A 16,402-nucleotide genomic window follows, 5' to 3' on the forward strand; every position below is an offset into this window, starting at 1 on the left:
AGGCTCATATTGCTCTAATGTTGATGAATGGACCAACATGACATAAGAAATAGATACAACATCCTGTTGAAACAAGGCTCATATTGCTCTAATGTTGTTGAATGGACCAACATGACATAAGGAATAGATACAACATCCTGTTGAAACAAGGCTCATATTGCTCTATTGTTGTTGAATGGACCAACATGACATAAGGAATAGATACAACATTGAAACAAGGTTCCTATATCTCTATTGTTGTTGAATGGACCAACATGACATAAGAAATAGATACAACATTGAAACAAGGTTCCTATATCTCTATTGTTGTTGAATGGACCAACATGACATAAGAAATAGATACAACATCCTGTTGAAACAAGGTTCCTATTGCTCTAATGTTGTTGAATGGCCTTAAGGAATAGATTGAGGGAATGGCATCTAAAACTAGTACACAATCTTTAGCTGTTACAGGGATCTTGTAACGTGATAAGTATTCCTTATAATGGAGTAAAATACCCTTCCATTCATTCAATCTTCTTTATAATGGAGTAAAATACCCTTCCATTCATTCAATCTTCTATTCATTCTTATTTCTATGTTTACCACTCTATTAGGACGCTGCGCGTGCGCGCATTGGCGTCCTTGGTGGCTACAATGTGAAGCCTGGAAAATAACTGGCAACATTTTGTAGGGGGGTAGGCTACTTGTTTCCTAAAATCCTGTTACTGAATATCGATAATCCGTAACTCCTTGTCCGTCGGTCAGGATTCTATCATGTGTGGATATCTGTAGACCTATAGAAACCGTCTGAACCGAACGTTTCTCCAAACCGGCACCTTGGCTGTGGTAGACAGCGAGCAAGTCGCGCTTCCTCGTAGCCTAATACAGCCAAGTTATAGGTGCCGGTTTGGAGAAAAGTTCGGTTCAGACGGTTTCTATAAAGTATTTTCTAAAGATATCCACACACAATCCGGTCCAACGGACAAGGGATTATAGACACATATTCCTTCAGTAACAGGGTTTTCGGAAACAAGTAGGCTACCCCCCCTAAAGAATTCACCTGTTATTTTCCGGGCTTCGCATTGTAGCCACCTACTGTAGGACGCCCATGCGCAGCGTCCAATATAGAGCTATACTGGGCACAGATGAGGTCTTTATAAATTATATTCTTCAAGAATCGTAAAATGAAATGGCCATTGAACAGTTAAATTGCAGATTGTTGCCTACCTTATCGTTTAATCGTCTTTCTCTCTCCGCAGCCTGAGTGGAGAAAAGTAGGGTTCATCCTCATGTTATGTGGATCACTGGATGATAGTAATACAACCTGAAAGGATATTAGGAAACAAATCAAACTAGACTGTAAATGTGTCGTCATTTCCTATCGACAACTAAATCTACTAGTTGTCTGCTGCTACAGTGACCTTGTGTGTCGATATACCTATTTTACTTTCACTTATACTTCCGTGTATAAAAGTATTATTGGGGCGGTTCAGCAAGACGCAACGTTTTTGAACAGATATAAAATACACTATGTAGGACAAACATGCCTCGGACATTTAGAATAAGAAATCACGTTAGCTCTATTATTGTCATTTTAATGGCAACATTCGACTATTTTTGGCTACTGAAAATAGTTTTGTTGTAGTAGTCACCAGCAGGAACGCTGTCTCATACTTTCCATGGGTGTATTCAAGCGTGCAGATCGTAGCAAAACGTTTTGCAACAAAAACGAGTGTTTCTCACTGGACAAGTTCAGGTTAGTCCCTCCCTGTTTCAGACAGTTTCTGTTCGTTTGGTTCCTAATGAATACACCTCAGGGAAAGGTTCTGTCGCCAAACGTTGTCGAATGTTACAGATAGAATTAGCAGATATAGAGCCGACCTGAATCACTATTCTTAATGTCAGAGAGGCATGTTTGTTCATAACATCTGAACGTTCCAAAACGTTGGGTCCTGCTCAGAGAACATGCCCCAGTCGGTTTAGTCCAGGGCAATGACTATCATTTCATTCATGCATTATGAATGAAGCCGGTCGGTCGGTCTATTAAAACCTGTTATGGCTGCAAGGGAAAGTATTTAGCCAGAAAAAAGGTGCCCATTTCAAACGGCCTCGTACTCAATTCTTGCTCGTACAATATGCATATTATTATTACTATTGGATAGAAAACAATCTCTAGTTTCTAAAACCGTTTGAATTATTTCTCTGAGTGAAACAGAAGTCATTTGGCAGCACTTTCCCTGACCAGGAAGTAGAATGTCAGAAATCTATGCTCTGTTCAACGTTCTGCCTATACATGGTCATGATACGTAGGAGCCTACGTACACTTCATACGCCTTCCTCTGGGTGTCAAGAGGATGTGAGAGAAGAAATTTTGTGTTTATCTTGTTCTGAGGTGGAATAAAAGCTATTTCTTTGACGTGACCGTCCACTTCCGGTAATCTGAAGCACGCGACTTGGAAGTGAGATTGCCTTCTGTTTTGCTGCCGTTATGGACGACAACTATCTCCGGCTCGGATTTTATTTGATACATGTGACCATATCATCGTAATGTATGTTTTTTCAATATAGTTTAATCAGATTATTTGAAATTTTTCGGGAGTTTTGCCGTGTTCCGTTCTCTGACTTTGTTTACGTTGGAGAGATCCGTGCCACTCGGCTAGTGCCCATGCTAAATGAAGAGGGAAAGTTGCCATTCTGAATCCAAACAACGACTCATCTGGACAAAGGACACCTTGATCAACATTCTGATGAAAGATCAGCAAAAGTAAGACCCAATTTATGATGTTATTTCATATATCTGTCGTGCATGTGAACTGGTCGTGGGCGCCCAAGTGTTTCTGGCTATTGTGGCTATGCTAATATAGCGCTACATTTTGTTTTCGCTGTAAAATATTTAATAAATCGGAAATATTGTCTGGAATCACAAGATGCCTGTCTTTCAATTGCTGCACACTATGTATTTTTCAGAAATGTTTTATGATGAGTAATTAGCTATTTGACGTTGGTGTCTGTAAATGTTATGGCTGCTTTCGGTGCAATTTCTGATTGTAGCTGAAATGTAATTTATGATTTATTTATGATTTATACCTGAAATATGCAAATTTTTCTAAAAAAACATATGCTATACAATAAATATGTTATCAGACTGTCATCTTATGAAGTTGTTTCTTGGTTAGTGGCTATATATATCTTTATTAGTCGAATTTGTGATAGCTACTGATGGAGTAAAAAACTGGTGGAGCAAAAAAAGTGGTGTCTTTTGCTAACGTGGTTAGCTAATAGATTTACATATTTTGTCTTCCCTGTAAAACATTTTAAAAATCGGACATGTTGGCTTGATTCACAAGATGTGTACCTTTCATATGCTGTATTGGACTTGTTAATGTGTGAAAGTTAAATATTTAAAAAAAAAAAGATTTTGAATTTCGCGCCCTGCACTTGAGCTGGCTGTTGTCATAAGTGTACCGACATCGGGCTTGCAGCCCAAAGAAGTTTTAAAAGCTACAGGAGTTATAATCTTAATGACGTGTTAACTATGATGCAGAACTTCTCTCTGGAGTTTCCAGGCTGCTTGCTGAATGAATGAACTACAGCAGTGAGCAGTCAGTGGTCTGTTGCAGTCTGAGTCTGATGCTTTAACTTAGAAGCTTCAGCAGTTTAACATCCAGTCTGTTCTAGAAGGACCCTGCTTGCTGAATGAATGAACTACAGCAGTGAGCAGTCAGTGGTCTGTTGCAGTCTGAGTCTGATGCTTTAACTTAGAAGCTTCAGCAGTTTAACATCCAGTCTGTTCTAGAAGGACCCTGCTTGCTGAATGAATGAACTACAGCAGTGAGCAGTCAGTGGTCTGTTACAGTCTGAGTCTGATGCTTTAACTTAGAAGCTTCAGCAGTTTAACATCCAGTCTGTTCTAGAAGGAACCTTCATGCACTATTATAACACGTTCTAGTATATAAAGTCTGAATGATCAGTTTTAGCTGAATACAGTCTCTCTTTACTGCAGTTAGCCTGCCCTACACTATCAGGTTACGACATGGTTATTACACGATCAGGTTACGACATGGTTATTACACTATCAGGTTACGACATGGTTATTACACTATCAGGTTACGACATGGTTATTACACTATCAGGCTACGACATGGTTATTACACTATCAGGTTACGACATGGTTATTACACTATCAGGTTACGACATGGTTATTACACTATCAGGTTACGACATGGTTATTACACTATCAGGTTACGACATGGTTATTACACTACCAGGTTACGACATGGTTATTACACTATCAGGTTAAGACATGGTTATTACACTATCAGGTTACGACATGGTTATTACACTATCAGGTTACGACATGGTTATTACACTATCAGGTTACGACATGGTTATTACACTACCAGGTTACGACATGGTTATTACACTATCAGGTTACGATATTACTTTGGAGACTATCATGATTAGAGGGTCAAAGTGTCTCACCTCCAGTGGGTGAGAGTTGGCACCTCTGTTATGACAGGTGTCGGGCGTGTCTCACCTCCAGTGGGGGAGAGTTGGCACCTCTGTTATGACAGGTGTCGGGCGTGTCTCACCTCCAGTGGGTGAGAGTTGGCACCTCTGTTATGACAGGTGTAGGGCGTGTCTCACCTCCAGTGGGGGAGAGTTGGCACCTCTGTTATGACAGGTGTCGGGCGTGTCTCACCTCCAGTGGGGGAGAGTTGTCACCTCTGTTATGACAGGTGTCGGGCGTGTCTCACCTCCAGTGGGTGAGAGTTGTCACCTCTGTTATGACAGGTGTTGGGCGTGTATCACCTCCAGTGGGTGAGAGTTGTCACCTCTGTTATGACAGGTGTCGGGCGTGTCTCACCTCCAGTGGGTGAGAGTTGTCACCTCTGTTATGACAGGTGTCAGGCGTGTCTCACCTCCAGTGGGGGAGAGTTGTCACCTCTGTTATGACAGGTGTCGGGCGTGTCTCACCTCCAGTGGGTGAGAGTTGGCACCTCTGTTATGACAGGTGTCGGGCGTGTCTCACCTCCAGTGGGGGAGAGTTGGCACCTCTGTTATGACAGGTGTTGGGCGTGTCTCACCTCCAGTGGGGGAGAGTTGTCAGCTCTGTTATGACAGGTGTTGGGCGTGTCTCACCTCCAGTGGGGGAGAGTTGGCACCTCTGTTATGACAGGTGTCGGGCGTGTCTCACCTCCAGTGGGGGAGAGTTGGCACCTCTGTTATGACAGGTGTCAGGCGTGTCTCACCTCCAGTGGGGGAGAGTTGGCACCTCTGTTATGACAGGTGTCGGGCGTGTCTCACCTCCAGTGGGGGAGAGTTGGCACCTCTGTTATGACAGGTGTCGGGCGTGTCTCACCTCCAGTGGGGGAGAGTTGTCAGCTCTGTTATGACAGGTGTTGGGCGTGTCTCACCTCCAGTGGGGGAGAGTTTGCACCTCTGTTATGACAGGTGTTGGGCGTGTCTCACCTCCAGTGGGGGAGAGTTGTCAGCTCTGTTATGACAGGTGTTGGGCGTGTCTCACCTCCAGTGGGGGAGAGTTGGCAGCTCTGTTATGACAGGTGTCGGGCGTGTCTCACCTCCAGTGGGGGAGAGTTGGCACCTCTGTTATGACAGGTGTTGGGCGTGTCTCACCTCCAGTGGGTGCGAGTTGGCAGCTCTGTTATGACAGGTGTTGGGCGTGTCTCACCTCCAGTGGGGGAGAGTTGGCACCTCTGTTATGACAGGTGTCGGGCGTGTCTCACCTCCAGTGGGTGAGAGTTGTCACCTCTGTTATGACAGGTGTCGGGCGTGTCTCACCTCCAGTGGGTGAGAGTTGTCACCTCTGTTATGACAGGTGTCAGGCGTGTCTCACCTCCAGTGGGGGAGAGTTGTCAGCTCTGTTATGACAGGTGTTGGGCGTGTCTCACCTCCAGTGGGTGAGAGTTGTCACCTCTGTTATGACAGGTGTTGGGCGTGTCTCACCTCCAGTGGGTGAGAGTTGTCACCTCTGTTATGACAGGTGTTGGGCGTGTCTCACCTCCAGTGGGGGAGAGTTGGCACCTCTGTTATGACAGGTGTCAGGCGTGTCTCACCTCCAGTGGGGGAGAGTTGGCACCTCTGTTATGACAGGTGTCGGGCGTGTCTCACCTCCAGTGGGGGAGAGTTGGCACCTCTGTTATGACAGGTGTCGGGCGTGTCTCACCTCCAGTGGGGGAGAGTTGTCAGCTCTGTTATGACAGGTGTTGGGCGTGTCTCACCTCCAGTGGGGGAGAGTTGTCAGCTCTGTTATGACAGGTGTCGGGCGTGTCTCACCTCCAGTGGGGGAGAGTTGGCAGCTCTGTTATGACAGGTGTCGGGCGTGTCTCACCTCCAGTGGGGGAGAGTTGGCACCTCTGTTATGACAGGTGTTGGGCGTGTCTCACCTCCAGTGGGGGAGAGTTGGCACCTCTGTTATGACAGGTGTTGGGCGTGTCTCACCTCCAGTGGGGGAGAGTTGGCACCTCTGTTATGACAGGTGTTGGGCGTGTCTCACCTCCAGTGGGGGAGAGTTGGCACCTCTGTTATGACAGGTGTCGGGCGTGTCTCACCTCCAGTGGGGGAGAGTTGGCACCTCTGTTATGACAGGTGTCGGGCGTGTCTCACCTCCAGTGGGTGAGAGTTGGCACCTCTGTTATGACAGGTGTCGGGCGTGTCTCACCTCCAGTGGGGGAGAGTTGGCACCTCTGTTATGACAGGTGTCGGGCGTGTCTCACCTCCAGTGGGGGAGAGTTGGCACCTTTGTTATGACAGAGTCAATGTGGAGGCTATATACAGGGGGTATCGGTACAGAGTCAATGTGGAGGCTATATACAGGGGGTACCGGTACAGAGTCAATGAGCGGTTAGTTGAGGTAATTGAGGTTTTCAATCTCACACTTTGGGCTGGATGTTTCAATATGTAGCATACTCACTGTCTTACATCAAAAAGCCACAAAAATCCCAAGTTTGAAAGTGGCTTTTCTTGAAGCTGTGCCGCGCCATTTTCCCTCCATTTCCCTCCACATGGGCAATTAGAGTTCTATCTAATGAGCTTCAGCCCCTCGTATTTGAGTGACAGCTAGCAAGAAGCCAGCCCAGGGTTATCCAATGAGGTTGCAGGGCGGGCCACAGAGAGAGAGAGCAATCACGTGGTGCACATATGTGATGTACAACATTTTCGGGGACCACTTTTGGCTTGTGAGTGTTACTATCAGCACTACAGGCTATAAAGTACACAACAAGTAGCAGAGAATCTCTTTAATGAGTCTGTTGATACACAGCAGATTAAACATGATTGGACTGTTCCAGCTGTAACAACCGGTTCTGTTGATAACACAGCAGATTAAACATGATCGGACTGTTCCAGCTGTAACAACCCGGTTCTGTTGATAACACAGCAGATTAAACATGATTGGACTGTTCCAGCTGTAACAACCGGTTCTGTTGATAACACAGCAGATTAAACATGATCGGACTGTTCCAGCTGTAACAACCCGGTTCTGTTGATAACACAGCAGATTAAACATGATTGGACTGTTCCAGCTGTAACAACCGGTTCTGTTGATAACACAGCAGATTAAACATGATCGGACTGTTCCAGCTGTAACAACCCGGTTCTGTTGATAACACAGCAGATTAAACATGATTGGACTGTTCCAGCTGTAACAACCGGTTCTGTTGATAACACAGCAGATTAAACATGATCGGACTGTTCCAGCTGTAACAACCCGGTTCTGTTGATAACACAGCAGATTAAACATGATTGGACTGTTCCAGCTGTAACAACCGGTTCTGTTGATAACACAGCAGATTAAACATGATTGGACTGTTCCAGCTGTAACAACCGGTTCTGTTGATAACACAGCAGATTAAACATGATCGGACTGTTCCAGCTGTAACAACCGGTTCTGTTGATAACACAGCAGATTAAACATGATCGGACTGTTCCAGATGGAACAACCGGTTCTGTTGATACACAGCAGATTAAACATGATCGGACTGTTCCAGCTGTAACAACCGGTTCTGTTGATAACACAGCAGATTAAACATGATCGGACTGTTCCAGCTGTAACAACCGGTTCTGTTGATAACACAGCAGATTAAACATGATTGGACTGTTCCAGCTGTAACAACCGGTTCTGTTGATAACACAGCAGATTAAACATGATTGGACTGTTCCAGCTGTAACAACCGGTTCTGTTGATAACACAGCAGATTAAACATGATCGGACTGTTCCAGCTGTAACAACCGGTTCTGTTGATAACACAGCAGATTAAACATGATCGGACTGTTCCAGCTGTAACAACCCGGTTCTGTTGATAACACAGCAGATTAAACATGATCGGACTGTTCCAGCTGTAACAACCCGGTTCTGTTGATAACACAGCAGATTAAACATGATTGGACTGTTCCAGCTGTAACAACCGGTTCTGTTGATAACACAGCAGATTAAACATGATTGGACTGTTCCAGCTGTAACAACCAGTTCTGTTGATAACACAGCAGATTAAACATGATTGGACTGTTCCAGCTGTAACAACCGGTTCTGTTGATAACACAGCAGATTAAACATGATTGGACTGTTCCAGCTGTAACAACCGGTTCTGTTAATAACACAGCAGATTAAACATGATTGGACTGTTCCAGCTGTAACAACCGGTTCTGTTGATAACACAGCAGATTAAACATGATCGGACTGTTCCAGCTGTAACAACCGGTTCTGTTGATAACACAGCAGATTAAACATGATTGGACTGTTCCAGCTATAACAACCAGTTCTGTTGATAACACAGCAGATTACCAGTCTTTTTTGTGTCTTTTGTATTAAAATGTTCCATCAGTTTATGTCCTGGATTCAGCCTTCTCTTCCTGGACTAAGACCTGATGTTGTTTCACCAGATGTCAAACCTCTTGTCTGTCAGGAAGGGTCTTCTGTTCTGGATTCAGCCTTCTCTTCCTGGACTAAGACCTGATGTTGTTTCACCAGATGTCAAACCTCTTGTCTGTCAGGAAGGGTCTTCTGTTCTGGATTCAGCCTTCTCTTCCTGGACTAAGACCTGATGTTGTTTCACCAGATCTCAAACTTCTTGTCTGTCAGGAAGGGTCTTCTGTCCTGGATTCTGTTGTTGAAGAGTCTATAGAACATGATAATTATTCATCATTATTACAACATTAGACAACACATCTCCATCCTCCAACAGTTGCCCCCAGCAACAGACACACCCATATGATCTCACACACACATGCTCTGCTCACTGTCACACACACCCTTACCGTACGGTGTGTATTGAAGTGTTGGTAGAAACCAGTTGGAGTATTTTGTCAGTCAGAGCATCAGTGATGTCATTGTGACTAAGGCTACGAGAGAGAGAGAGAGAGAGCGAGAGCGAGAGCGAGAGCGAGAGCGAGAGCGAGAGCGAGAGCGAGAGAGAGAGAGAGAGAGAGATCAGACATTTATCATGTAGTGACATACACACAGTCTTGTACACATAACCTTGTGGGGACATACAATTTAAACCCTAAACCGTACCTTAAATAAAAACCTAACCCTAACCCTAGATCCTAACCCTAAACCTAACCCTAGACCCTAACAATAATCCTAACCCTAAATCTAACCCTAGATCCTAACCCTAACCCTAGATCCTAACCCTACACCTAACAATAGATCCTAATCCTAAAACTAACACTAATTCTAACCTTAACCCTAAACTCTCTTGAAATAGCATTTGACCTTGTGGGGACCAACAAAATGTTCCCAGTTGGTCAAATATTTGTTTGTTTACAATTCTCTTCTGGTCCCCAAAAGTATAGTTAAACACGTCACACACACATTTAAACACACACACACACACACACACACACACACACACACACACACACACACACACACACACACACACACACACACACACACACACACACACACACACACACACACACACACACACACACACACACACACACAGAGAAAGCCACTCACTCCAGGACTTGTACTTTATGCAGGTGTGTGATCAGGGGCTGTAGGTGGTGGTCTGTGAGTTGACAGTGGCTGAGATCCAGTTCTGACAGACCCTCTGAGTGTTCCAGAACCAGGGCCAGAGATCCACAGTCCTTCTGGTCCAGCCTGGTCTCACTGAGGTCCAGCTCCCCATCCAGGGCTCTGCACAGGGACTCCGCGTGCCTCAGCAGCCCCTCTTCAATCCCCTCACACACAAGGTCCAGCAGCTGAAGTAGCAGAGCTTTGCTGAGGCTGAGAGGACAAGAAGCAGAGACAACATTATGACACAGAGTAGGTTTAACTCCTACTGATAAACTAGTTGGTCAAACGTTTTGTCTTTGTGTGTCTAACCTCAGCTTGACGATATGCAGGATGGGAAGCAGCTCCCTCAGTGCTCTGTCCTCCACCTCACAGTCTCTTAGGATGAGTTGGACCTGGTTCTGGACCAGCTGGGTGCTGTGTTGGTTCTGCTTCAGAACAGAGTTGATGGCCCTGCAGTGGTCAGTGGTCAGACACAGAGCCTTCTCCTGGTCCTGATCTGACAGGTCCACAGAGGAGGAGCAGGAGAAGTCCAGCCTGTAGTGCAGAGACCTGAGCAGCCATACTGCTGTTGGTGGTGATGGTGCCCCCTCCTGGACCTGAGAGGCAGCACAGCACTGGAGGAAACTCAGTAGTAACTTCCTGTCAACACTAGAGAGAGACAGAGACAGAGAGAGAGAGAGAGAGAGAGATACAGAGAGAGAGACAGAGAGAGAGAGACAGAGAGAGAGACAGAGAGAGAGAGACAGAGAGTGAGCGACAGAGACAGAGAGAGAGACAGAGAGAGACAGAGAGTGAGCGACAGAGACAGAGACAGAGAGAGACAGAGAGAGAGAGCGAGAGACAGAGAGAGAGAGCGAGAGACAGAGAGTGAGCGACAGAGACAGAGAGACAGAGAGAGAGAGACAGAGAGAGAGCGACAGAGACAGAGAGAGAGAGCGAGCGAGAGACAGAGAGACAGAGGGAGACTTATTTACACACCATCACACATTAAAACACTGATAAACACCCTACAACTCTGTTTATCAGGTCAACTCCCAGGCGTTCCCCTTCAATTCCACCCCTAGCTGAGGTTAAGGTTAGTACGTTACACTAAGGTTAGGGTTAGAGGTTAAATCAGTCAGGAAGTGGAAAGCCTCATAGTTATATCCATTCTAGCAGGGTCAAAGAGTGCCAACTAAACCTGAGTTGGGAGACTCTGTCCAGAAGAGGCAGGATGCTCTCTATCTCCCCCGGTGGTACGGAGGTCCACAGCAGGTTGACTTTGACTTGGTGGCTGTGCTGCAGGGTAAAACACAGAGCAGAACAGTCCACTCTGTCCAGCTCTCTGCTGTTCAGGTTGATCCAATGGTCTGAAGACCTCAACAAACTGGACACACAGTCACTGTCTCTACTGTCATAGATGTGTCTGATGGAGGACTTTACAAAGCTGGAACTGGACCTGAACAAACATGGAGAATGGATTGTTGTGGTTATGTCAAGGTTTTATAAAGGATAACTCACATAGTAACAACTGTCTGGATAGGACATGAATAATTAAAGTCTATAAATATTGAATAAAGATCTCCCACCTCTTGAATAAAACCCTAATGATAATACAGAGGATAACTCACAGAGCAACAACTGGCTGGATAGGACATGAATAATTAAAGTCTATAAATATTGAATAAAGATCTCCCACCTCTTGAATAAAACCCTAATGATATTACAGAGGAAAACTCAGAACAACATGTCACTGGATACAAATAGTTATTTTATTATTTCTAGAAAGTCTGAATAGAGAAAGAAGTTCTCCCACCTCTTGAGAGTAACCCTTCCCAGAAAGGGGAGAAGATCTGAGATGTTCTTCTCTAGAAGCCGGTTCTTCCTGAGGTCCACAGTGATGTTGTGGGTTGAATGCTGCAGCAGAGAGAGAAGCACTTCCCAGTCCAGCCTGCAGGAGGTCAGGTCTCCACCAACCTTCTCCAGGAACAACTGAGTCAAGTCCTTGTCCTGAGCTTCATACACAACTACAGTCAGGTGCTGCAGAGTGTCTGAGTTCAGTCTAGGAGGTTGGAACATACAGGCAGTCAGAAATATGAAGAAAAACACATGAATGACGTTACTATTTCTACTTTTAAAAAACATCAGCTTCAGACTGACCTGAGAGAGAGAGGTCCCTGGTGACACAGCAGTGTGATGAGAGAGTGACCCTGGATCCAGAAATCAGTCAGGTCCAGACACTGAACCCTCCAGAGTCTCAGCAGGGACGCCACACTACTCAGAGCTCTGGATAACACTCTCTCTGGTAGATGGCTGCTCTTTAGGACCAGGGAGAGTTCTGGGACAGTCAGTGGAGTAGCACCTCTCCCTGTCCTCCTAACCAGTCTGGACAGTTTCACTGCCATACCCACACTCAGCCTGGAATGAAAATACTAACCTCAAGTCACTTGAAACAGAGAAACCTTGTCAGATAAATGCTCAGTAGGAAAACCAACTATTCAATAGACCTGTAAAAGCTGTCTTACTGAACATACCTGAGCTTGTGGAGCTTTGACTCATGTCTCAAAAGAAGTGCAGCTCCTTTGAGAGAGATCTTGCTGGGGGTGAGAGTGAGGTCCACTCTGGAGGCACAGAGACCCAGGACTCTCCCCACAGACCTGCAGATTTTCCTGGGTAACTCTCCTCCCAGTGACAGGGTGGAGCCCAAGGCCTGGAGGAGAGAGGCCAACTGCTGGTCCTCCTCTCTGGACCTCACAGGGATGGATTCACACACAGTCTGGAAGAACCTGTCATCATCACAGCTGAAACAGCAAAACATGGGGAACATCAAATCAGACATTTAGGAGACAGTGACGTCAAGAAGTATTGGGACAGGGACACATGGTTTGTTGTTTTGGCTCTGTACCCCAGCACTTTCTAAACGGTGAAAATGCCCTGACATTAAAGCTGACAGTCTGACCTTTAACCTCAGTCATTGTATCATGTCAAAGTGTACAGAGACAAAATAACAAATGTGTCACTGTCCCAATACTTTGACCTCACTGTACATGAATAGCTGCCTGTCATATGGAAACATAATACCATGTCACAGAGAAAGTTCCATAACATACAAGACATTTGGTTTATAGATTAGAGATTCTGAATATAAACGTTCAGATTCTTCAAGATAAAATCCACAAGATTTCTAAAAGACAAATGTCACATAATTAAGATAAATTAACAAAATGTGACAAAAATCCATAATATCGGTGTTACGAACACAACAGCAACATTTGTTTAGCTTTGAAAGATATATGAATAAAAAAATAAAATGTATGACATTTAGTAACATTTGAAATCTTAGTATAAATGTTACTAGCATCACATGATCACAAACCACCACACATGTTCAGACTCACCGCAGCTGTGAGATGTAGGACAGACACTGAAGGAAACTCCTCACTTCACTCTCTTCATCTGACCAGTCCTTCAGCTCTACTGGTTTCTTCTCTGGTTGGAGTTTCAGCACTTCTAGGAGGAGGGAGGCCTTTCTCTCTGAGAGGTCTATGGACCAGACTGCAGGAGCTGACTGGTAAACTGGCTGTAATGCTGGAAGGACACTCCTGCCTGTTTGAGTCTCATAGTCCTTCACATGTGAGTACAGATCCAGCAGGAAATTACATTGATATTCCTTATTATTGTCACCATCATCATCATCATCATCACAGAACGGGAAGGTGCTGTAAGTACATATTGATGATACCAGCTTCAGTGTCTTCTCTCCTGTCTGCTCATCCCACTCTGCTGCTTGAGACAGGAGATCCACCAGGAACTTGATCTGCTTTGAGGGATCAGACCTCCATGGATAGAAACTGCAACAAGGACAGTAACAGCTGATTCAGACATGGATGAACACATGAAACCAGTCATAGTTAAAGATATATGAAGTAGTTATACATTTACATAATGTGATTTGGTTATATGTTAAAGTGTTTAGTTTTAGAGACATTCACATGATTAATCTGTGACATTTAGTAATGCAACATTAGTTAAAACCTGTTGAGGATAGAGGGTGCTATTTTCACTTTGGGGGAAAATCGTGCCCAATTTAAACGGCCTCGTACTCTATTCTTGCTCATACAATATGCATATTATTATTACTGTTGGATAGAAAACACTCTCAAGTTTCTAAAACCGTTTGAATTATATCTGTGAGTAAAACAGAACTCATTTTGCAGCAAACTTCCTGTCAGAAAGTGAAAAATCTGAAATCGAGGCTCTGTTCCAGGGCCTCCCTATCAATTTGCTTGAAATTTATGACTATACATGCACTTCATATGCCTTCCACTAGATGTCAATAGGCTGTGATAGGTGAAATGGAGTGTATAGCTATATCTATGGTCAAAAGAGAGGTCTTGGAATGACAGGACCCCAATTTCCTTTGTTCAGGAAGACGCGGGAAGGACAACAGCTTTGGCTTCTGAAAAGCTTTCCTTATAGACGGCTAATATCTCCGGCTTTGATTTTATTTGATAAATGTGATAATATCATCGTAAAGTATGTTTTTTCAATATAGTTTTATCAGATTATGGACATTTTTTCGGGAGTTTTGGCGTGTTCCGTTCTCTGCGTTTGGTGACGATGGACAGCTTCGCGCCACTTGGCAAGTTTTGGTTGCTAATTCGAGAGGGAAAAAGGACATTCTAAAACCAAACAACGATTGTTCTGGACAAAGGACCCCTTTTGCAAGATTCTGATGGAAGCTCAACAAAAGTAGGACCCATTTATGATGTTATTTCATATTTCTGTCGAAAATGTTTACTATTAGTTTCCGCCCAGATTTTGGGCGCTCTCTCGCTATAACGTAAGCTGCATGTCGTACTAAAGTTATTTTTAGAATTCTAACACAGCGATTGCATTAAGAACTAGTGTATCTATCATTTGCTGTACAACAAGTATTTTTTAGTAACGTTTATGATTAGTTATTTGGTCAGAATAGGTGAGTGTCAGAAATATATCCAGAGATTCTGGAAAATAGTTGCTACATTTTCACAATGTATAACCACGGATTTCAGCTCTAAATTTGCACATTTTCAAACAAACCATATATGTATTGTGTAATATGATGTTATAGGACTGTCATCTGATGAAGTTTATGAAGGTTAGTGAAATAATTAATATCTTTTGCTGGTTTTGTCGCTATCGCTACTGTTGCCTTGAATCAATGCTGTTGTGTGGTTGGCTATTGTAGTAAGCTAATATAATGCTATATTGTGTTTTCGCTGTAAAACACTTAAAAAATCGGATATATTGGCTGGATTCACAAGATGTTTGTCTTTCATTTGCTGTACACCATCGATTTTTCAGAAATGTTTTATGATGAGTATTTAGGTATTTCACGTTGGTCTCTATAATTACTCTGGCTGCTTCGGTGCTATTTCTGATGGTAGCTGTGATGGTAGCTGCAATGTAAAACTATGATTTATACCTCAAATATGCACATTTTTCGAACAAAACATAGATTTATTGTATAACATGATATAAGACTGTCATCTGATGAAGTTGTTTCTTGGTTAGTTTGGTTGGTTCTTGGTTAGTTTGGTTGGTTTTGTGCAAGCTACCTGTGCTGTGAAAGAAATGTCTGTGCTTTTTTGTATGTGGTGGTGAGCTAACATAAATATACGTGGTGTTTTCGCTGTAAAACATTTTAAAAATCGGACATGTTGACTGGATTCACAAGATGTTTATCTTTCATTTGCTGTATTGGACTTGTTAATGTGTGAAAGTTAAATATTTCTCAAAAATATTTTTTGAATTTCGCGCTCTGCCTTTTCAGTGGAATGTGGGAGGAGTTCCGCTAGCGGAACCCCGGGGCTAGACAGGTTATGTCAGGAAATGGGCTGATAAATGTTCCCAGATTCACCAACATGTGTAGTTTTATACGGAGCCTTCACCGTGTGCTGCCACTTTGCATCAGCAGTCAGAAAGGAGACTCTCTGGGGGGCAGGTTGATAGTGGTGATGCTAAACAACTCTGGTTACTTTTCCCTCTTCCCTCTCTTTCCCTTACCACTCTCTCTTTCTCTCTTCCCTTTCTCATCCTCTTTTCCCCATCTCATCCTCTTTTCCCCATCTCATCCTCTTTTCCCCATCTCATCCTCTTTTCCCCATCTCATCCTCTTTTCCCCATCTCATCCTCTCTCTCTCTCTCTCTCTCTCTCTCTCTCTCTCTCTCTCTCTCTCTCTCTCTCTCTCTCTCTCTCTCTCTCTCTCTCTCTCTCTCTCTCTCTCTCTCTCTCTCTTTCTCTTCCCTCTGTCTCTCTTCCCTCTGTCTCTCTGTCCTCTCTCTCTCTGTCCTCTCTCTCTCTGTCCCTGTCTCTCTCGTCCCTCTCTCTCTCTCTCGTCCCTCTCTCTCTCGTCC

At 44.2% G+C, this 16,402-nt stretch overlaps 1 protein-coding gene across 1 annotated transcript in view; it reads right to left on the reverse strand.

Annotated features, from left to right (window-relative positions):
* The window catches only part of LOC120042763, a 50,240-nt gene extending 36,527 nt beyond the window's left edge, over window positions 1–13,713 (reverse strand). The window contains exons 1-3 of the mRNA XM_038987565.1: window positions 13,402–13,713; window positions 12,538–12,804; window positions 12,164–12,421 (exon numbers count right to left, since the gene is read on the reverse strand). Of these exons, the coding sequence (XP_038843493.1) occupies window positions 12,164–12,408 (245 nt within the window). The 5' untranslated portion in view covers window positions 12,409–12,421; window positions 12,538–12,804; window positions 13,402–13,713. The remainder of the gene's footprint in view (window positions 1–12,163; window positions 12,422–12,537; window positions 12,805–13,401) is intronic.
* Window positions 13,714–16,402: the final 2,689 nt, after the last annotated feature.

This window comes from Salvelinus namaycush, unplaced genomic scaffold (genome assembly GCF_016432855.1).
Source record: "Salvelinus namaycush isolate Seneca unplaced genomic scaffold, SaNama_1.0 Scaffold77, whole genome shotgun sequence".
NCBI classification, from domain to species: domain Eukaryota; kingdom Metazoa; phylum Chordata; class Actinopteri; order Salmoniformes; family Salmonidae; genus Salvelinus; species Salvelinus namaycush.